Genomic DNA, 21,701 nt, shown 5'->3' with positions numbered 1-21,701 from the left:
CAGGAGCATGGGTAATTCTGTTTTGTCTATTATTCTACCTTCACATCTTAATCTCAAGATCCGAGGGTTAAATGTATGTGTTATGTATTCACGCCGCCCATTTTGGTTTAGTGCTACAAACTTTCTTAAAGTTAGTAATGAGACCAAAGGTCTTAAGTGGACCTATTGCCCAGTTGCAGCAGGTCTCCCAAAAAAGAACCAAGACATGCTATGGCTAAGCCACTGGCGGTTTGAAAATGATGAATTGGAGGAAGGAGAACAAGTACATGTTTCGATAAATGAGGAATTTAGTTTCTGGGCAAAGTGAAAATATAACAATCCAACAGGAAACACCTCCTTCGAGCCAGATTGCGGCTGCTGGAAATGCATCAGCATCAGCATCCAAGTATCAATTCGGGGCGGGCAAATATTTTCTATCCAACCATCGGGCTCGTATTCATCAATGAAAATTCTCAAATAGCCAGATGAACCCAGCTTATCTTGAATATTCATACTTATTTGATCAAGATGTTCATCCTCCACGAAAATGATTACATCTGTTCGAAAGAATCTTAGACTGCTCACGCTCCTTTTATGTAGGCATAGAGTGTTAGTATGAAATTTGTATTGTCATTTCCTAGACTCTAGCATAGGTTGAGAGTTAGTGTGTGAATATCGTTTACTAGACGTTTTGGCGCAACACATTCAATCCCAAGTTTCTGAAGCATGACTTGACCGGTATGAAAAACTGATTTCAGGTAAATCATGACATAATCATGCATTCATTATAAGATTTCTAATTGGAGTTATTTTCACTCAAAGTATTTTTATCTTAATCTTATTTTTAATAGGATTAGATTTTATCTCTTGAGATTACTTTCCTAGTTGGACTCTATTTTGATTTAAGTTTTATCTTTTCCCGTTATGACTTGCACGTTGCTCATCTCCTACTTGATTGGTCAAATTAGTTTGTTTTAGGAGATATTGTTTCTCGCACAAAGATTGGTTGTTTGGCATTATCATTTAGAGTCCACACTAGATCAAAATTGATATTCATGATTGATACTATTTGTAGTCTCATGTTTGGCGTCCTTATAGGTAGTTGATATTGAATCAAAGTTATCATTCTTAATTGCATGGTAGTGTGTCTTGGTTTTGACGTGATTGACTTGAGTCCATATTGGATCAAGCTTGACAATCACATTGGAATAAATTGTTGGACTATTGGGTTTCTCTCTTACTAGAGAGAACCTGCTTTGAATAAATTGGGGGTCTTTATTTTTCACAGTGACAGCTTTTGAGATATTTGTTTTGAGCATATAGAATTCTAAGAAAAGCTGATGTCGTATATTTGAGATAAATCATCAAGTGTTCAATGTTTACTTGGTGATTTATCAAACACTTTAATCATTCATATTGCATTCATATGCATGTCGGTGACTCATACGGTTGAGGGCACCAAGACCGTGGTGGCGGTTTTCCTCCGGTGAGCTTGAAGCAATCGTGGCGATTTGCGTTCAACATAAGAGTGTCGAAGATCATCCCGTGTGTTGAGTTACGAAGTCGGTAAACATTATCTAGAATGTGTTTAGGATAAGTGTGTGAGTACTTCTTGTAATCATCGTTCTATAGTGGATTTGTGTTGGACTGAGGAGTCCCGTGGATTTTCCCGAGAGGTGGGGTTTTATCACGTAAAATAATTCTCTGCGTGTTCTTTTATTTTATGCCCAGCACGTTACAGGATTGATAAGCCATATCAATCCTGCTACCGAAGTTTATTTTTATTTATTTGATTAGAATCTTAAATTGGCCTATTCACCCTCCTCTAGGCATTTTGAGTCATCCTGCAGGTATTTTCAATTGGCATCAGAGCAGGTTGCTGGACATACTCAGCAAGATCTAACATACCTTAGGATGGACCGTGCCTCGGGCTCAATTGCACATCCCCATATTTCGATGGCAACAACTATGGCGCTTGGAAGGCCAAAATGAAGTCGCTTTGGTCCTTAGATGAGCGTGTATGGAGCACAGTGGTTCATGGATTTCCTAAACCCACAAAGATGATCGGAAAAGGAGATGAAGAAACCACAGTTCTCAAAACTAGAGAGGAGTGGACCCTTTGCAGTCACACACACTAATAATCAAAAGGGTTAAATGATTTATTTACTGCTGTCTCTTCCGATCAATTTGAATATATATCTGCTTGTGATACTTCTAAGGACGCTTGGGATATTTTGCAGGTTACTCATGAAGGAACAGATCATTAAAGGAGCCAAGCTTCAAATGCACACTTTACTGATTTGAGACACTTATGATGGATGAGAATGAAACTTTTCTGAATTTTATGCTAAACTTTGTGTAATTGTGAATGCTTGTTCAGGTTTAGGTGAAAAAATTCCAGAAGATAGAGTTGTGAAAAGATTTTGAGATCCTTGCCTCAGCGGTTTCAACCAAAGATCACGGCTATTGAAGAGATCCGTGACTTGAACACCTTGAAAGTTCAAGAACTCATAGGGTCCATACAAACCTATGAGATGAAACATCTACCTCTTAAAGAGCAAAAATGTTGCGTTCAAGGTTGTGAATGAAGAAGATGATGGGCATTCAAATGAAGATTGCAGTGATGAGGAATTAACGATTCTCACAAGGCGATTCATGAACTTTCTCAAGAATCAGGATCAAGGAGTCGAGATTCAAAGGTATAAATTCTAAAAATAGGTTTGTTAACTATACTTGATGGTGGATCTAAATTTCGGAGTTAAATGAGCGAAAAATCCAAGAGAAAAGGTCAAATGTTTCGAATGTGAAGGCTATGGACACATATCTTCGGAATGTGCCAACACCTTAAAGAAACAAAAGGATGGCAAGAATAAGGCAATGCATACTACTTGGAGTGATAGTGAATCGGAATGCGAGAATGATGAAAAGACGGTTGCACATATAACCACATTAGCTTGGATGAATCACGTGAGGATGATGATTGTAAAGGTATAAATATTGAGTTTATCATGAACAAATATGATGATTTGTTGGCTGCATCTCAGAAGCTCATAAACAAAATAGTGAGCTCGTCAAAGAAGTTGCTGTGCTGAAGCTGGAAAATTGCAGGATTGCAAACGAGTTTCAATCCCCTGATGCAGATTCCGAAAAGGTAAGTGCAGGTATGGCGAAAAATTGATGTTTTGCAGAAAAAATTGGTGATCGAATAAATTAATTGCTTCTCTAACTTCTGACAACAAAGCCCTTGAACTTGAACTTAAAAATTCAAAAGAAAGGATTGTTTCTTTAACCATTGGTGCAGAAAAAATTGACAAGATGATTAGCATGGGACGAAGAGATGGTGACAAGCGAGGCTTGGGATTTGAACCAAGTAATAAGTCTTCCGCTGTGTCTAAAACAAAGTTTGTCAAATCCACTTCACCTATTGAACCTTCTGCCTCTCATGAAGTCAAAAATTTATTCCAATTTGTCACTTTTGTGGAACTCGTTGGCACATAAGACCGAGATGCAATAAGCTTGAAACGAATTTGTTCGTTCAAATTCTCATGGCATGGGTGGAAAAGTAAGTATCCAACATAAGATTTCAAATCTTATGAAAGAGGTAAACCGCTTATCCAAACTATCTTCTTTCATTGTTTGTCAACTAAGACAAAGTTAGTTTGGAGGAAAAGGAAAATCATAATTGTATGTCTTCCTCCACTAATGTTGTGCATGAACCCGTTGCTTTAGAAAGTTTGGATCTTAAATGTATTGCTGCAAAACCCTTGGATAATCTTCGATTTGACACTCTTAGAAAGTCTTTAGGTATATGTGCTCTAGATTAATTTGGAGTCTATTGCATGCCAAAGCCTCTTTCATGTTTTATGATATTTCAATTAATTTCTGTGTTTATAAATCTGTCCAGCTCGTGCAAGGATTGTTAAGGTGTATCAATCCTGTCTGTCAACGTATTTGTTGATCTTAGATTGGGCTCTGACATTGCACTATATTAAGAACTTACACTCTCAGCTTCACACAAAGGTCTCCATTGTCTTGGTGCATTATAAACTTCATTAAATGATCTATCCATCTATTTATTTTTATTTTGCACACCACACTCTTTTCCTTGAAGTCCTTTGAATATCTCTTATCATGCACTTGTCTCTCTTTGGATTGCCATAACACTACTGTGCGTAAGTTCTTGATCTGTTTATTAAAATAAAATTAAAAATTAAAAAAAAGAAAAAGAAAAAAAGGGTGTCAACCACTCATTGCTCAGTAATCGGGCCTCTTGTCTAACCAACGTCGAGGTTCGAGTCAACAGGTTGTGATGGTTTGCTATCCTTGCTTATCTTTGGAGCCTTCATGATTCGGATCAGTATTTCCCCAGGGGTGCTTCATCACCCAGTTGCCTCCAGTCATCGGACGTAAGCACACTGATTGACCATCCGTTACATGGATCATGTCAAAGCTAGATAAAGTGAGCCACAAAATTCGTATTAAAAAATATATATATAAATTGATCTTCTTATACTTACTATGCACTTAGTGTTTGTGCAATCTTTGGTGGGATTCGTCTTGTGTGGACATATTTTTTGTGCTTAATTGAAAAAGAGTTCATTTAACACATTTGCTCCTTGATGGTAGACTCATTTGATGCCTTTTTATCTTTCACCATGACTGTGGTATGCCTCTACTGATCTCTGTGAGTTTGTGAGTCTCGTGTGTTGTCGTGTGTTTGTCCTTGACATGCTTTGCTTCACATGCGTTCAAGACAGCAAAGGGTTTGTTGCTTCTTTCATTCTTTACCCACAAACTTGGCATGTTTATGAATGGAAAATAATTATATCTTCAAGAGAACTTTGAGTCTGCATCTACAGTATGTTTTATGTCTTGATTGTTTTGAGCTTTCTGTCTTGAGTGTATTGCTTTTGTTTTTGTATGTTTTGGTTCTTAACAACTTCTCATTATTCTTTTCAGTTCTCTATTTTCCTGTCACTTATCCAAAAAAAAAAAAATTCTGTTTGTATTCAAGATAAAGTCTCTTACTTGCGTTATTGGTTATTCTCTATGTCTTTATATGTTGGGAATGCAATCTGATTTTTATTTATTTTTTATTTTCTTTCCCTCTTATATATGCTCCCTTATGTTCATTCTTTGCCCTTTGGATTTCCTGACAAAAAGGGGGAGAGATTGTGTTATGGAATTAAGGGGGAGTTGTGTTGTAATTCTACTTTGAATTACATTTCTTCTCCCACATGCTTCACTGGTTTTGTTGTTTCATAATGTGCAGGGATTCAGGGTTTCAAGCTTAGAATAAGAATTCATTTGTTAAATCCCATGTAATTTTTTTGAGTTGTAATAGGTGTTTTGTCTAGGAAATGCCAAAGGGGGAGATTGTTAGTATGAAATTTGTATTGTCATTTCCTAGACTCTAGCATAGGTTGAGAGTTAGTGTGTGAATATCGTTTACTAGACGTTTTGGCGCAACACATTCAATCCCAAGTTTCTGAAGCATGACTTGACCGGTATGAAAAACTGATTTCAGGTAAATCATGACATAATCATGCATTCATTATAAGATTTCTAATTGGAGTTATTTTCACTCAAAGTATTTTTATCTTAATCTTATTTTTAATAGGATTAGATTTTATCTCTTGAGATTACTTTCCTAGTTGGACTCTATTTTGATTTAAGTTTTATCTTTTCCCGTTATGACTTGCACGTTGCTCATCTCCTACTTGATTGGTCAAATTAGTTTGTTTTAGGAGATATTGTTTCGCAAAAGATTGGTTGTTTGGCATTATCATTTAGAGTCCACACTAGATCAAAATTGATATTCATGATTGATACTATTTGTAGTCTCATGTTTGGCGTCCTTATAGGCAGTTGATATTGAATCAAAGTTATCATTCTTAATTGCATGGTAGTGTGTCTTGGTTTTGACGTGATTGACTTGAGTCCATATTGGATCAAGCTTGACAATCACATTGGAATAGAATTGTTGGACTATTGGGTTTCTCTCTTACTAGAGAGAACCTGCTTTGAATAAATTGGGGGTCTTTATTTTTCACAGTGACAGCTTTTGAGATATTTGTTTTGAGCATATAGAATTCTAAGAAAAGCTGATGTGCGTATATTTGAGATAAATCATCAAGTGTTCAATGTTTACTTGGTGATTTATCAAACACTTTAATCATTCATATTGCATTCATATGCATGTCGGTGACTCATACGGTTGAGGGCACCAAGACCGTGGTGGCGGTTTTCCTCCGGTGAGCTTGAAGCAATCGTGGCCATGTTGCTCAACATAAGGAGTGTCAAGATCATCCGTGTGAAGTTGAGTTACGAAGAAGTCGGTAAACATTATCTAGAATGTGTTTAGGATAAGTGTGTGAGTACTTCTTGTAATCATCGTTCTATAGTGGATTTGTGTTGGACTGAGGAGTCCCGTAGATTTTCCCCATAGGTGGGGTTTTACAACGTAAAATAATTCTCTGCGTGTTCTTTTATTTTATGCCCAGCATGTTACAGGATTGATAAGCCATATCAATCCTGTTACCGAAGTTTATTTTTATTTATTTGATTAGAATCTTAAATTGGCTTATTCACCCTCCTCTAGGCATTTTGAGTCATCCTGCAGGTATTTTCAGCATTAATTGTCTCCAGTGAGTCTCATTTTCTGTTTTTCTTGGTCATATACTTTTAGTATATATTCAATGGTTTTGTTAGATTTATTGCTTCATTGCATTCTTGTGTGAGGTATAAATTTTAATTGGTTCTCTGGAATTTTGGGATGGCTTCCAAGGGTTGCTTGTGGTGCAACAAAATTTGAGTGCTTGCGTAAACAATTGCAAGATCTGCAATGTTTGGGCCTAAACCATTGTTCTTTTCTTTTTCTTTTATTTATTTATTTTTATGTCGATGTTCTCCCGGGTTTTCTTGTAGCAATTACATTCTCTTTTTTACTGCCCGTGCCGTCCTCTTATTTAAAATTTGGAATGTTATTAGGATGATTTGCACTAAGTTGAAATGGAAATATGGACAATTCTATTGGAAACTCAAGGCTATGATTTTTTTTATGGCCCAGCTGGTACTAGCTGTTTGAACAATAAACAAGATTCCAGATTGGTTCCCCAACAGGAGCATGAGTAATTAATGAGACAAAATTCCAGATTGGTTCACCTCTACAGGGCTTTGGAGCTTGCAGGGATACACACACACACACACACACACTCTCTCTCTCTCTCGTTATTATCACTATGAATTATATGACCTAGTACATATGATCTCCATCAAACAGGTAGTGTATGAATGTGGCATATTTAGCATTTTCCTTCATGGAAGCAAGATTCCAAATTGGTACAGCTACACGGGTAGGGGAAACTCAGTGTTGTCTATTATTATACCGTCCCATCCTATCAAGCTCTGAGGGTTACGTGCATGTGTTGTCTATGAACCAATATAAAACCTGATACTCAGCGTTAATTTGGACAATGTAAGTTTGTAATTAAAGTGAGTAATGAGGCCAAGGATCTTATGTGGAGCTATTACCCCGTCACAGTAGGTCTTCCGGAAAAAATTGGACATATGTTATGGTATAGCAATTGGCACTTTGGATACAATGAATTGGAGGTTGGGGAAGAAGTGCATGTTTCTGTTAAAGATGAATCTAATTGTTTCTGGACACAGGAGTTTGGCATTCAGCTTGTGTACGAGGAAACACCTCCTTCTCCTTGGACATCCCAGAATGATGTCGGAGATGTGTCGGTGTCGGCGTCAAAGTATCAGCTGTGGAAGGGAAAATATTTGCTGTCAAATACCTCATTCTATCACAACCATCAGTTTCACTTCAGAATGATCCAAGAGAATCCTGCTCATCTTGATTTTTCATACCAGCCCAGCGGGACCTAGGAATTTTTATGGGGGTAAGCTACATATTTTTTATATAGAGAAGATATATTATAAGTCATTTTTTTTCTCTTGAAACAAAAGCGTAAATAAAATTTTATAAATCAAACATGGCCACATTACAAGCAAATATAACATAAAGAAGTACAAAATGTAAATAAATACCAAATCAAACACATTGTCCAACTTCAAAAATCATATATGCTAATTAATAATTCAAGTTGCAAAAATAAAATATATCTCAACAGTCTCCAAAAGTTTTCACTCAAACCCTAAATCATAAAAATTTAACAACAACAATTAAAATTGGAAATTGAATATATATAAAAAAGAGAAAAACTTACCAAGATTGAAGAACTCACTGAAGATAGGTTGGTACAATTTTTTAGAGGAGGAGAGCTATTTCCTCTAGGCTCTCAAGGTTCAAATATGGCGTTTTGGGTGGCTAGAAGAAATTTTTTGATGATTGCTCTCTGTGGGGTGTAGCCCAATATCGGTACGATTAGAATAGCTCAAGTTGGTAGAGCTGTAGCGTGAATTCTGCTTTTAAAACAAATCTATATAGGTTTGAATTGATGTTTATTATTTCCTATTTGCTTTTGGAGTGGGCTAATATTTGTTAGAGTAGAAATAAAGCTTATAAAATTTAAACCATGTTCAATACTTTATAAATCTTCCCCTAGGCTGGAGTAAAGCTTAGGTCCGCCCTTGAGCCCAATACCGGCCTCCACTCAATATTTAAGCACGAGAAATAATGTTCTGCTGCGGAAAATGATTACTGATTTCTTGTATTCAAAGGAAACCACAAGTACCAAATGTCCCGCCTCCTCTTGTTCATAAACTTTCAAGACCTTTTTGCTTTCGAGCAAATGCTCACCATGCGGCTTTTTGAGTTCTACACCTTCGGATTCTTGGAGGCAGAGAGAGCGCAAGGTTTCAATCCAATTGAAATTTGAGCGTGGCGGATACGAGAGCAACTATAATTATCAACTAGAGGTGTCAAGCGCCGCGTGCCGCCCATCCCATTTAAACTCGCTTTTAACGCGTGTTGGCGCGGCCGCCCATTTAATTTATCGGCCGCCGCGCCGGCCATTTAGTAAAATTATTGATTCCGCCCGCCCAAAGCCCATGTCCATATTGAAACGGGCGGGCCGGGCGTGCCGTGCTCGTGCTCGTGCCACACTCGGGCCCAAGAACCAATCCATTTAATTTGAATTTTTTCACTTCATTTTTTTCACTAGATAATTCAAATTATAAACATTAAAAATATAATTAGAGGCAAGAAATGATGAACTATTTGAAAACATTAATCAATCAAACATCCAAACAATATGAAAATGGCAGAGGCAAAAAGTGTCAAACTCTACAAAGTCCACTTCAACTTTTCATCTTTAAACAACTTATTATTTTATATGTGAAATAATGTCTTGCTTTGATTATAAGATAAGCATATATGTTATATGTACTGATTAGATATCAAGTCCAATATTGTTTAATTAATTTGTAGTTGATATGTTTAATTAATTAAGGATCCAAGTAATTTCCCTAAAATGAAATACATCAAATATATATTTATGATTAAAAAAACATATAAATAATGACATTATATGTCAAATTATTGCATTTTGACTTTTAAGAAAGAAAAAAATGTTAAGTGGGCCGTGCTTGGGCCGTGCTTGGGCTCGTGCTTGGAGGTGGAGAATGCACAACATTTAATTTGAGAGACTGTTCCCAAATGGTCATCATTAGCTTTGACTTGAAACTTTCATGGAGATAAGTCATCAACATTGACTTTGACTCCACTTGGCTTTAGTTATGTTCAATCTTTCTTATATCTTTATCTGTTTTACATTTGTATAAATTAATATTTGTTTTGGATCAAAATGAAACTCACATGACTTCTAGTCCACTGGCTGTTGTTTTTCATTTATATTCTTAGTATTTTAATTTGTCTACACATTATTTTACTAGTCATCAAGTACTTGACCACTTTTTTCATTAGCTAGTTTTTACCCCATGAATCATTTAGTCAATTTGCTTGAACATGTATATTTCCATTTGCATCGCAAGTGAGCATACTATAGTCCATTTATTACGGAATATATTATCTATATTCTTGAATGACCGTATTTTTCATCTATGCAATTTAGTCTAACTTTTAGTTTCACTCTTACATTTTAAAGGAAATTAATGCTGAAGAATATAAAGTCCAACATCATAAACTTGACTAAATAAATTACAACTTATAATGAGTGGTTCTGCTCATAATAATACTAATGCCATTTGTGATAAAACCCCACATTTACTGAACTTCATAAGTGGTTAAGTTATAAATAATATCGGTGGTTTTTTTGTCAAACACAAACACAAGCTGAACATGATTATAAAGTGACCGAAATAACCCTACTCTTAGAGGCAAAATTGTAATTTTATATTTTATGAAATTAATTAAATTCACGAATAATAATATTTTTGTGTCGGCATGTTACAATATGGAGGAAGCTTCGTCTTCAATACACCTCTTGCATCTCAGTGTGAAAATCGAGATCACAAATGTTCAGTGGCTGGTGGGGCAGTAGACGTAGACTTTGTTACTTTATCACTTTGGTCACTTTTTGACTCTGTCATGCGTTCTTGTTTTTCTTGTTCTGTTCTCTTTTATAGAGCTAGATTTTTTTTTTTCTCAAACACAAACACAAGCTGAACGAAATACCCCTACTCGTAGGGGCAAAATTGTAATTTCATATTTTATGAAATTAATTAAATTCACGAATAATGTGTCGGCATGTTAAGCTTCGTCTTCAATACATCTCTCGCATCTCAGTGTGAAACTCGAGATCACAAATGTTCAGTGGCTGGTGGGGAAAGACTGGTAGAGTCAACATCCAAGGCTGGCCCCTGAAGACTAAAATTGACGGACCCCGTGAAGGCTGGCCTTCTTTTTATTTTCTTTAATGTTATGCGGGGCCCGCCACCGAACAATTAACGAGCACTTGCATTGTTTCTCTCATTAGCGAAGGGTCCTGGTCATTGGACTCTTGCAATCGAAGGGAAAATGTGGAAGAAAGGAAAGACTATTAGAGTCAACATCCGGTCGCCTCTATTATTTGATGGAAAATTCCATGCAGGCGGTATTTGACTAAAATTTCATAATTGCAATTGCATTTGAAAATTCAAACAAATTTATTGACTTTCATTTGAAAATTCAAGCAAGATTTTTTTTCTCAAACACAAACACAAGCTGAACATACAAATGGCTGCTACCAGCACGCAGCAGGATGCTTCTCCGTCCTCTCACCGGTGCACTTATGATGCATTCTTGAGCTTCAGGGGCACAGACACACGCAAGGGATTTACTGATCACCTCTACAGGGCTTTGGAGGTGGCAGGGATCCACACTTTTAGAGATGATGACGAAATCGAGAGAGGAGCAAATATTTTAGCAGAGCTTCAAAAAGCAATACAAGAGTCTCGAGTATCCATCATTGTCTTCTCCAAGGACTACGCTTCCTCGAGATGGTGCCTGGATGAACTAGTGACGATCATGGACCGTAGAGAAACTAATGAGCACATGGTTATGCCGATTTTCTATGACGTGGATCCATCCCATGTCAGGAACCAGACAGGAATTTTTGAAGAAGCATTTGCCAGACACCAACAGCGCTTCAACAAGGAGATGGACAAGGTGGAGAAGTGGAGAAAAGCTCTCAGAGATGTTGCAGATCTGGGAGGGATGGTCTTAGGAGATCGGTACTTTTTCATTCCCAAAATGGTGGTTTTCGCTCTATCTTTTGGATGCTTTTTAAAGTAGATTATAGTGAAGCTTTTTCTTTAATCTCATGGAGTTGTTAGATGGCAGAACTTTTGTTTTGAAAGTTCATTTGCTTAATATCATTCATTTCATCCTATGATATAAATATCAATTCTCTTCTATAAAATAAAAATAAAAATAATAAAGAAATAAGTTTCTTTTTGTTGAAAAGAAATAACTTTTTGTGCCTTGTTTATTTTGATATCAATATTTTATAGGTATGAGTCGCAGTTTATCCAAGATATAGTTGAAGATATTGGAAATAAACTGGATCACACATGGAATAGGAGATTAGTAGTCGATCCCTATGTAGTTGGAATAGATAATCGTGTGGAAGGCCTAAACATGTGGTTAGAAGATGGATCAAGTGATGTTGGAGTAGCTGTAGTCTACGGGATGGGTGGAATTGGCAAGACCACCATTGCCAAGATTGCTTATAACAGGAATTTCTATAAATTTCAAGGTGGCAGCTTTCTTGCAGATATTAGAGCAACTTCAAAACTTCCCAATGGTTTGGTTCACTTGCAAAGGAACCTTCTTTCAGATCTCCAAAAGGGGAAAGCAAAGAAAATATACAACTCGGAGGAAGGAATAAAAAAGATCAAACGGGCGATACGTTGCAAAAGAGTTCTTGTTGCTCTTGATGATGTGGACAACTTAGAACAATTCAATGCAATTCTTGGAATGCGAGAATGGCTTCATCCAGGAAGTAAAATAATCATAACAACTAGACATGAACATTTGTTAAAGGCTCATGAGAATTGTGCAATGTTTAAGGTGGAAGGGTTGCTTGAGAATGAATCACTTGAGCTTTTCAGTTGGCATGCCTTTAGACAACCCCATCCTGGCGAAGGTTACATGGATCTTTCAAGACCTGTAGTGCAACACTGTGGAGGGGTTCCATTAGCTCTTCAAGTTCTAGGATCTTCTCTCTTTGGAAAAGCTGCAGATGTGTGGAAAAATGCATTACAGAACTTGGATGTGATTACTGAAGGAAAAATTCAAAAGATTCTCAGAATAAGCTTTGATTCTCTGCAAGATCATGACAAACGTCTGTTCCTCCATATAGCCTGTTTCTTCATAGGAAAAGACAAGGATTTTTCAACTACAGTCCTTGATGAATGTGAGTTTGCCACAAACATTGGAATTCAAAATCTGGTTGATAGATGTCTGCTGATAATTGATGGATTCAACAAGAAGTTAACCATGCACCAATTACTTCAAGACATGGGAAGGGGAATTATTCGCGAAGAATCGCCTGAGGATCCTGGAAAACGTACTAGAGTGTGGAATAAAGATGCCTCTAATGTTTTGAGAAAATTAACTGTAAGAAATATCTTCTTTTATGTCTATGTATTCGTAATTGTGTTGTGCATGTGACAAGTTACTTACCCAATGTTCTTATTTGTTACCAGGGTACAGAGACTATTAAGGGCCTCATGCTCAACATTCCTATGTTAATAAAAGATGAGTCTTCTAAGATAACATCCAGTGGAAGTAACAGAAAAAGATTCCATGTTGAAGATTATGATGGAAACTGTTCAAGCAGCCGACGTCGGCTTGGTTTCTTGTCCTGGCAATCAATTAGTTTTTCTTCAACAAACTCATTTCCTGTATCAAATGGGATAGGTTTCAAAACAGAGGCATTTAGAAGGATGCACAATCTTGAACTCCTGCTGCTTGATAATGTAAAAATCAGTGGAGGCTATGAAGATTTCCCAAAAAATTTAATATGGTTGTCTTGGCGAGGATTCGCTTTAAAGTCAATACCAACCAATTTTTGCTTGGAAAATCTAATTGCTCTTGACTTGCGGAACAGCAGCCTCCAACATGTTTGGAAGGGAACTAAGGTATGCTACTAATCTCTATCTAGCTATCTCTCTCTCTCTCTCTCTCTCTCTCTCTCTCTCTCACACACACACACACACACAAAGAGACAGACAAATTTAAAGATGATTATATATTTATAGAAACTAATTACTTCTTTTTTAAAACAGTTTCTTCCAAGACTGAAAATCTTAAATCTCAGTCATTCACATGGCCTTGTGACAACCCCTGACTTGTCAGGATTCCCTAACCTCGAGAGATTAATTCTTAAAGATTGCATAAATTTGAAAGAGGTGGATGAATCCATTGGAGATTTGGAGAAACTTGTTTTCTTGAATCTAAAAGATTGCAAAAATCTCATGAAGCTTCCAAAAAGAATTGGTATGCTGCGATCTCTCCAGGAACTTATTCTCTTTGGTTGCTCAAATCTTGTGCTGCCTGCCAGTATGATCGTTAAAAATCAGTCAGACTCTACACCTAATGACATGAAGAAACTCAGTCTGTTATCTGCAGTTAAATCGTGGCAATCAATCCGATCATGTGTATTCGTATTGCCAAGAAAAAATCTCCAACTTACCAGTGCAAGTTTGCCACAATTTTTAAAACGCATAGATATGGCATGCTGCAATCTGTCAGAAATTCCCAATGATCTTAGTAGCCTATCCTCATTGGAGTATTTGGATCTAAGTGGAAACCCATTTTTGAGCCTATCAGTAAACATGAATGGTCTTAGTAAGCTCCAGAATCTTTTGTTGGATCATTGCACAAACCTCGAAATGATTCCTGAGCTCCCACCAAGTGTAGAGGCTTTGTCCGCATATAACTGTACTTCATTGAAAAGAGTACTACTAAACTTACCCAACATGCTACCAAAAATTAGAGGTGCGGTTGTTAGATGCATGAATTTAGTTGAAATTCAAAACGTGCTCAAAACAAGACCGTTGAGAAGCGTCGACATAGAAATGATCAAAGATATCGGTCTGTTCAATTTGGAATCCATAGGAAGCACTGAAGTTGAAATGCTCAACTACTTGACAAGTACAATAAGGAAGGGTCCTCTCCAGGTTCTCTCTCTCTCTCTTTCTCATGTACTGTATAGTTTTTTATGATGATTATTTTCTGTGGCCTGTAATATTTGAACATATATAAATCTCTCCATCCATGCATGAAACAGGGACTGGAGGAATGTGGTATATTTAGCATATTCCTTCCTGGGAGCGAGGTTCCAGATTGGTTCTGCTACAAGTCGAGCACTGAGCTGTCTATAACTATACCTCCACATCTTAATTTGAAGATCCGAGGCCTAAATGCTTGTGTTGTGTATGCACGTGATAAGTTTGTTGATGATGAGGGATTGAGATTTTACTCGGGCTTTCCCATTCTTAGCATCAGTAATGAGACCAAGGGTCTTAAGTGGACCTATGTGCCAGTCACAATAGGGTTTCCAAAAGAGAAGGAACATATGTTATGGCTTAGTCATTGGCGATTCGCAAACGATGAATTGGAGGGTGGGGATGAAATACGTGTTTCGGTTAGAGGTGAATTCGATATGTCAACAAATAAATTTGGGGTTAGAGGTGAATTCGATATGTTGACAAAGGAATTTGGAATCCAGCTTGTGTACGAGCAGAATAATAATGAGGGTACTGTAACTGAAGATATAACCACGATGTTCCAGCATGAAACAACTACACCTTCGAGCCAGAATCATGTCGTTGCTGGAGATGTGTCAGCATCAGCATCAAGGTTTCATAAAAATAATGAAAATAAGGTGGGTGAATACGTTCTTTGTAATCATCATGGATGGTATCCTCCATCATATTGACCGGATTTTGACATTGTCCGAATTCCAATCCGAAAATGTTCAAAATTCAATATAACTTCCAATTCCAATATTTTATGTTTTATGTATACATATACATTGTAACAAAAAAAAAAAAAAAACACGTACATCTAAAACCAAATGAAAGTATTTCACGTGGTATTAGCTAATGACAATTTAATAAAAAAATAAATTGTGATATATGTATATTTGTTCATTCTTTAAAAAAATGTGTTAGTCTTGCTCTAGAGAAGTACACATATACTGCTATCATGATTCATAGGTAACAAGCGCACATATGCATTTTTGTTATATAGTATTGTAACAATCCGATCCTTAATTAATTCTTAATTATTATTTTATTCAAAGAAAGGATTAGAATACCCCTAGAATATTTTATTAGGTTTAAAGTTGACTTTTTGATCAGGAAAAGATGTTCAGGATCTATAGCTCATGTTATTGACACCCGAGATAATGGGTTGAGTTTGGAGGATATTCTAGTGGTACATGAATTTCCGAATGTTTTCCCTGAGGATCTTCCTGGGTTACATCCTCACCAGGAAATCGAGTTCACTATTGAGCTTGTTCCAGAAACAAGTCCGATTTCTCAGGCACTGTATAGGATGGCACCAGCTAAGTTAAGGGAATTGAAGACCGGTCCCAAACAAACCACCTCACTTCCCTTTTCTAGTCCCAACCCATCCCAGCCTCGATCTGCCGTCGTGGTCATCGAAAACCTCCATGAAACAGGGCGGTTCAGGCAGTTTTTTACGGAATTTCACGGAGCTTGAAAATATAGTGACATACAGCTTGAAAATAATGGCCTGGCTTAGAAAGACTGGTAGAGTCAACATCCAAGGCTGGCTCCTGAAGACTAAAATTGACGGAGCACAGTGGTGGAGCCTACTAGACCCCGTGAAGGCTGGCCTTCTTTTTATTTTCTTTAATGTAATGCCGGGCCCGCCACGGTACAATTATCGAGCACTTGCATTGTTTCTCTCATTAGCGAAGGGTCCTGGTCATTGGACTCTTGCAATCGAAGGGAAAATGTGGACGAAAGGAGAGACTATTAGAGTCAACATCCGGTCGTCTCTATTATTTGATGGAAAATTCCATGCAGGCGGCATTTGACTAAAATTTCATAATTGCATTTGAAAATTCAAACAAATTTATTGACTTTCATTTTAAAAACAATTTTACTTCAATTTTTTTTTTTAAATTACGAATTTACTTCATTATTTTGGAAATTGATCTAGCGACATTTATTTTAAAAATTTATTGACCTCAACAACCATCACGGACTTAGCATTTACACACTGAAGCCTAAACACCATGTCCAATGGACCTGTTTTCTCCTGTTTCCTACGAGAAAGCCAAGCAAGATTTTTTTTCTCAAACACAAACACAAGCTGAACATACAAATGGCTGCTACCAGCACGCAGCAGGATGCTTCTCCGTCCTCTCACCGGTGCACTTATGATGCATTCTTGAGCTTCAGGGGTACAGACACACGCAAGGGATTTACTGATCACCTCTACAGGGCTTTGGAGGTGGCAGGGATCCACACTTTTAGAGATGATGACGAAATCGAGAGAGGAGCAAATATTTTAGCAGAGCTTCAAAAAGCAATACAAGAGTCTCGAGTATCCATCATTGTCTTCTCCAAGGACTACGCTTCCTCGAGATGGTGCCTGGATGAACTAGTGACGATCATGGACCGTAGAGAAACTAATGAGCACATGGCTATGCCGATTTTCTATGACGTGGATCCATCCCATGTCAGGAACCAGACAGGAATTTTTGAAGAAGCATTTGCCAGACACCAACAGCGCTTCAACAAGGAGATGGACAAGGTGGAGAAGTGGAGAAAAGCTCTCAGAGATGTTGCAGATCTGGGAGGGATGGTCTTAGGAGATCGGTACTTTTTCATTCCCAAAATGGTGGTTTTCACTCTATCTTTTGGATGCTTTTTAAAGTAGATTATAGTGAAGCTTTTTCTTTAATCTCATGGAGTTGTTAGATGGCATAACTTTTGTTTTGAAAGTTCATTTGCTTAATATCATTCATTTCATCCTATGATATAAATATCAATTCTCTTCTATAAAATAAAAATAAAAATAAAAATAAAAATAAAAATAAAAATAATAAAGAAATAAGTTTCTTTTTGTTGAAAAGAAATAACTTTTTGTGCCTTGTTTATTTTGATATCAATATTTTATAGGTATGAGTCGCAGTTTATCCAAGATATAGTTGAAGATATTGGAAATAAACTGGATCACACATGGAATAGGAGATTAGTAGTCGATCCCTATGTAGTTGGAATAGATAATCGTGTGGAAGGCCTAAACATGTGGTTAGAAGATGGATCAAGTGATGTTGGAGTAGCTGTAGTCTACGGGATGGGTGGAATTGGCAAGACCACCATTGCCAAGATTGCTTATAACAGGAATTTCTATAAATTTCAAGGTGGCAGCTTTCTTGCAGATATTAGAGCAACTTCAAAACTTCGCAATGGTTTGGTTCACTTGCAAAGGAACCTTCTTTCAGATCTCCAAAAGGGGAAAGCAAAGAAAATATACAACTCGGAGGAAGGAATAAAAAAGATCAAACGGGCGATACGTTGCAAAAGAGTTCTTGTTGCTCTTGATGATATTGACAACTTGGAACAATTCAATGCAATTCTTGGAATGCGAGAATGGCTTCATCCAGGAAGTAAAATAATCATAACAACTAGACATGAACATTTGTTAAAGGCTCATGAGAATTGTGCAATGTTTAAGGTGGAAGGGATGCTTGAGAATGAATCACTTGAGCTTTTCAGTTGGCATGCCTTTAGACAACCCCATCCTGGCGAAGGTTACATGGATCTTTCAAGACCTGTAGTGCAACACTGTGGAGGGGTTCCATTAGCTCTTAAAGTTCTAGGATCTTCTCTCTTTGGAAAAGCTGCAGATGTATGGAAAAATGCATTACAGAACTTGGATGTGATAACTGAAGGAAAAATTCAAAAGATTCTCAGAATAAGCTTTGATTCTCTGCAAGATCATGACAAACGTCTGTTCCTCCATATAGCCTGTTTCTTCATAGGAAGACACAAGGATTTTTCAACTACAGTCCTTGATGAATGTGGGTTTGCCACAAACATTGGAATTCAAAATCTGGTTGATAGATGTCTGCTGATAATTGATGGATTCAACAAGAAGTTAACCATGCACCAATTACTTCAAGACATGGGAAGGGGAATTATTCGCGAAGAATCGCCTGAGGATCCTGGAAAACGTACTAGAGTGTGGAATAAAGATGCCTCTAATGTTTTGAGAAAATTAACTGTAAGAAATATTTTCTTTTATGTCTACGTATTTGTAATTGTGTTGTGCATGTCACAAGTTACTTACCCAATGTTCTTATTTGTTACCAGGGTACAGAAACTATTAAGGGCCTCATGCTCAACATTCCTTTGTTAATAAAAGATGAGTCTTCTAAGATAATATCCAGTGGAAGTAACAGAAAAAGATTCCATGTTGAGGATTGTGATGGAAACTGTTCAAGCAGCCGACGTCGGCTTGGTTTCTTCTCCTGGCTGCCAATTAGTTTTTCTTCAACAAACTCATTTCCTGTATCAAATGAGACAGGTTTCAAAACCGAGGGATTTAGAAGGATGCACAATCTTGAACTCCTGCTGCTTGATAATGTAAAAATCAGTGGAGGCTATGAAGATTTCCCAAAAAATTTAATATGGTTGTCTTGGCGAGGATTCGCTTTAAAGTCTATACCAACCATTTTTTACTTGGAAAATCTAATTGCTCTTGACTTGCGGAACAGCAGCCTCCAACATGTTTGGAAGGGAACTAAGGTATGCTACTAATCTCTATCTAGCTATCTCTCTCTCTCTCTCTCTCACACACAGACAGACAAATTTAAAGATGATTATATATTTATAGAAACTAATTACTTCTTTTTTAAAACAGTTTCTTCCAAGACTGAAAATCTTAAATCTCAGTCATTCACATGGCCTTGTGACAACCCCTGACTTGTCAGGATCCCCTAACCTCGAGAAATTAATTCTTAAAGATTGCATAAATTTGAAAGAGGTGGATGAATCCATTGGAGATTTGGAGAAACTTGTTTTCATGAATCTAAAAGATTGCAAAAATCTCATGAAGCTTCCAATAAGAATTAGTATGCTGCGATCTCTCCAGAAACTTATTCTCTCTGGTTGCTCAAATCTTGTGCTGCCTGCCAGCATGATCGTTAAAAATCAGTCAGACTCTACACTTTGTGACATGAAGAAACTCAGTCTGTGGCAATCAATGCGATCATGGGTATTGCCAAGAAAAAATCTCCAACTTACCAGTGCAAGTTTGCCACAATTTTTAAAACGCTTAGATATGGCGTACTGCAATCTGTCAGAAATTCCCAATGATCTTCCTAGTAGCCTATCCTCATTGGAGCGTTTGAATCTAGAAGGAAACCCATTTTTGAGCCTACCAGTAAACATGAATGGTCTTAGTAAGCTCCATACTCTTTCGTTGAATCATTGCACAAACCTCGAAATGATTCCCGAGCTCCCACCAAGTGTAGAGAATTTGGGCGCATATTATTGTACTTCATTGAAAAGAGTACTACTAAACTTACCCGACATGTTACCAACAATTAGAGGTGCGGTTTTTATATGCAAGAATTTAGTTGAAATTCAAAACGTGTTCAAAACAGGACCGTTGAGAAGCGTCGACATAGAAATGATCAAAGATATCGGTCTGTTCAATTTGGAATCCATAGGAAGCACTGAAGTTGAAATGCACAACTACTTGACACGTACAGTAAGGAAGGGTCCTCTCCAGGTTCTCTCTCTCTCTCTCTCTCATGTATTGTATAGTTTTTTATGATGATTATTTTCTGTGGCCTGTAATATTTGAACATATATAAATCTGTCCATGCATGCATGCATGAAACAGGGACTGGATGAATGTGGTATATTTAGCATATTCCTTCCTGGGAGCGAGGTTCCAGATTGGTTCTGCTACAAGTCGAGCATGGGTAACTCTGAGCTGTCTATAACTATACCTCCACATCTTAATTTGAAGATCCGAGGCCTAAATGCATGTGTTGTGTATAAGGTTCGTGATAAGGCTTGGGGATTTTACCGCGCTCCCATTCTTCACATCAGTAATGAGAGCAAGGGTCTTAAGTGGACCTATGTGCCAACCACAGTAGGGTTTCCAAAAGAGAAGGAACATATGTTCTGGCTTAGTCATTGGCGATTCGCAAACGATGAATTGGAGGGTGGGGATGAAATACGTGTTTCGGTTGGAGATAAAACCGATATGTTGACAAAGGAATTTGGAATCCAGCTTGTGTACGAGCAGAATAATAATGAAGGTACTGTAACTGAAGATATAACCACAACGTTCCAGCATGAAACAACTACACCTTCGAGCCAGAATCATGTCGTTGCTGGAGATGTGTCAGCATCAGCATCAAGGTTATATAAAAAAAATAAAAATAAGGTGGGTGAATACTTTATTTGTACTCATTTGGATCCTCTAGCACAGACCGGAAACTGATTTTGACATTTTCCGAACCCCAATCCGAAAATGTTCAGAATTCAATATAACTTCCAATTCCAATCTTTTAAAGTGGGTGTAACAAAAAACCAAATGAAAGTATTTCACATGGTATTAGCTAATGACAATTTAATGAAAAAATAAATTGTGATACGTATATTTGTTCATCTGTGTTAGTCATGCTCTAGAGAAGCACACATATACTGCTATCATGATTCATAGGTAACAAGCACACATATGCATTTTTGTTATATAGTATAGTAAAAAAATACATAATCTTAAAGTGATATGTACTCTTATACATATGCACATGTATATATATATATATAACAAACTTTTAGTATATGTAGGTGTTGAGGCCCAAAAAATCCACGCTTCAGCCCAAATAAATTCTCGCCCAATGCGATACTTTATCAAGAAGAAACCCGATTGGGCATGCGAAGTTCATCATATGCGCACACACATGCCACCCAAGCGAGAATTATTATTCCGCACCTAATCACGCCACAAGCTTAAGTGGGCCCAAGCCACGCAAGATGCCCGAGGCTTGAGTGTTGTGGTATGGCTAGTAATAAGTTGTCATGAGGCCCATATGAGGAGAATGGAGAATTCCGGGTTGCTTGGGACCTAGAAACCTGCTCATTTCTTAGGCCCAAACATGTGGGTGAGCATAAAGAGAAAATATCCCAACCAAAATAGCCCAACCAAAATAACCTATTGACTCAACCAAAAGCCCAACACCTCAAGCCAAACCTTGGTGAAGTTAGCCCATTTATTTGATAAGCCAATCCATTGTTCTAGAAGGCCC

General features: G+C 37.3%; 2 protein-coding genes across 3 annotated transcripts; both read left to right on the top strand.

Moving 5' to 3' along the window:
- The first annotated feature begins 10,696 nt into the window (after positions 1–10,696).
- LOC148918007 (TMV resistance protein N-like) lies at positions 10,697–15,402 on the top strand. Its single transcript, XM_089051329.1, has 5 exons — positions 10,697–11,619; positions 11,899–13,006; positions 13,096–13,530; positions 13,678–14,571; positions 14,682–15,402. The coding sequence occupies exons 1-5, from the start codon at positions 11,123–11,125 to the stop codon at positions 15,330–15,332; spliced, it is 3,585 nt and encodes a 1,194-aa protein (XP_088907455.1). The 5' UTR covers positions 10,697–11,122; the 3' UTR covers positions 15,333–15,402.
- Positions 15,403–16,543: 1,141 nt separating this feature from the next.
- On the top strand, positions 16,544–21,046 carry LOC103327354 (disease resistance protein RPV1-like). 2 transcript variants are annotated; one of them, XM_089051333.1, is made up of 5 exons: positions 16,544–17,247; positions 17,551–18,658; positions 18,748–19,182; positions 19,298–20,144; positions 20,285–20,428. In XM_089051333.1, the coding sequence occupies exons 1-5, from the start codon at positions 16,751–16,753 to the stop codon at positions 20,293–20,295; spliced, it is 2,898 nt and encodes a 965-aa protein (XP_088907459.1). In that variant the 5' UTR covers positions 16,544–16,750; the 3' UTR covers positions 20,296–20,428. The 2 variants fall into 2 exon arrangements, with proteins under 2 accessions (XP_088907459.1, XP_008227885.3); XM_008229663.3 differs by having other exon boundaries at positions 16,578–17,247; positions 19,298–20,170; positions 20,285–21,046.
- The last annotated feature ends 655 nt before the right edge of the window (positions 21,047–21,701 follow it).

Source organism: Prunus mume, linkage group LG4 (genome assembly GCF_029339155.1).
Source record: "Prunus mume cultivar Tortuosa linkage group LG4, ASM2933915v1, whole genome shotgun sequence".
Classification (NCBI taxonomy): domain Eukaryota; kingdom Viridiplantae; phylum Streptophyta; class Magnoliopsida; order Rosales; family Rosaceae; genus Prunus; species Prunus mume.
The sequence above is the reverse complement of the archived record's forward strand: the minus strand, read 5'-3'. Positions and strand labels throughout refer to the sequence as shown.

Coding starts and splice junctions, on each gene's coding strand:
- LOC103327354 (XM_008229663.3), top strand. CDS start 16,751: ATGGCTGCTACCAGCACGCAGCAGGATGCTTCTCCGTCCTCTCACCGG. Junction 18,659..18,747: donor ATGTTTTGAGAAAATTAACT/GTAAGAAATATT, acceptor ATTTGTTACCAG/GGTACAGAAACTATTAAGGG. Junction 20,171..20,284: donor TAAGGAAGGGTCCTCTCCAG/GTTCTCTCTCTC, acceptor TGCATGAAACAG/GGACTGGATGAATGTGGTAT.
- LOC148918007 (XM_089051329.1), top strand. CDS start 11,123: ATGGCTGCTACCAGCACGCAGCAGGATGCTTCTCCGTCCTCTCACCGG. Junction 11,620..11,898: donor GGGATGGTCTTAGGAGATCG/GTACTTTTTCAT, acceptor AATATTTTATAG/GTATGAGTCGCAGTTTATCC. Junction 14,572..14,681: donor TAAGGAAGGGTCCTCTCCAG/GTTCTCTCTCTC, acceptor TGCATGAAACAG/GGACTGGAGGAATGTGGTAT.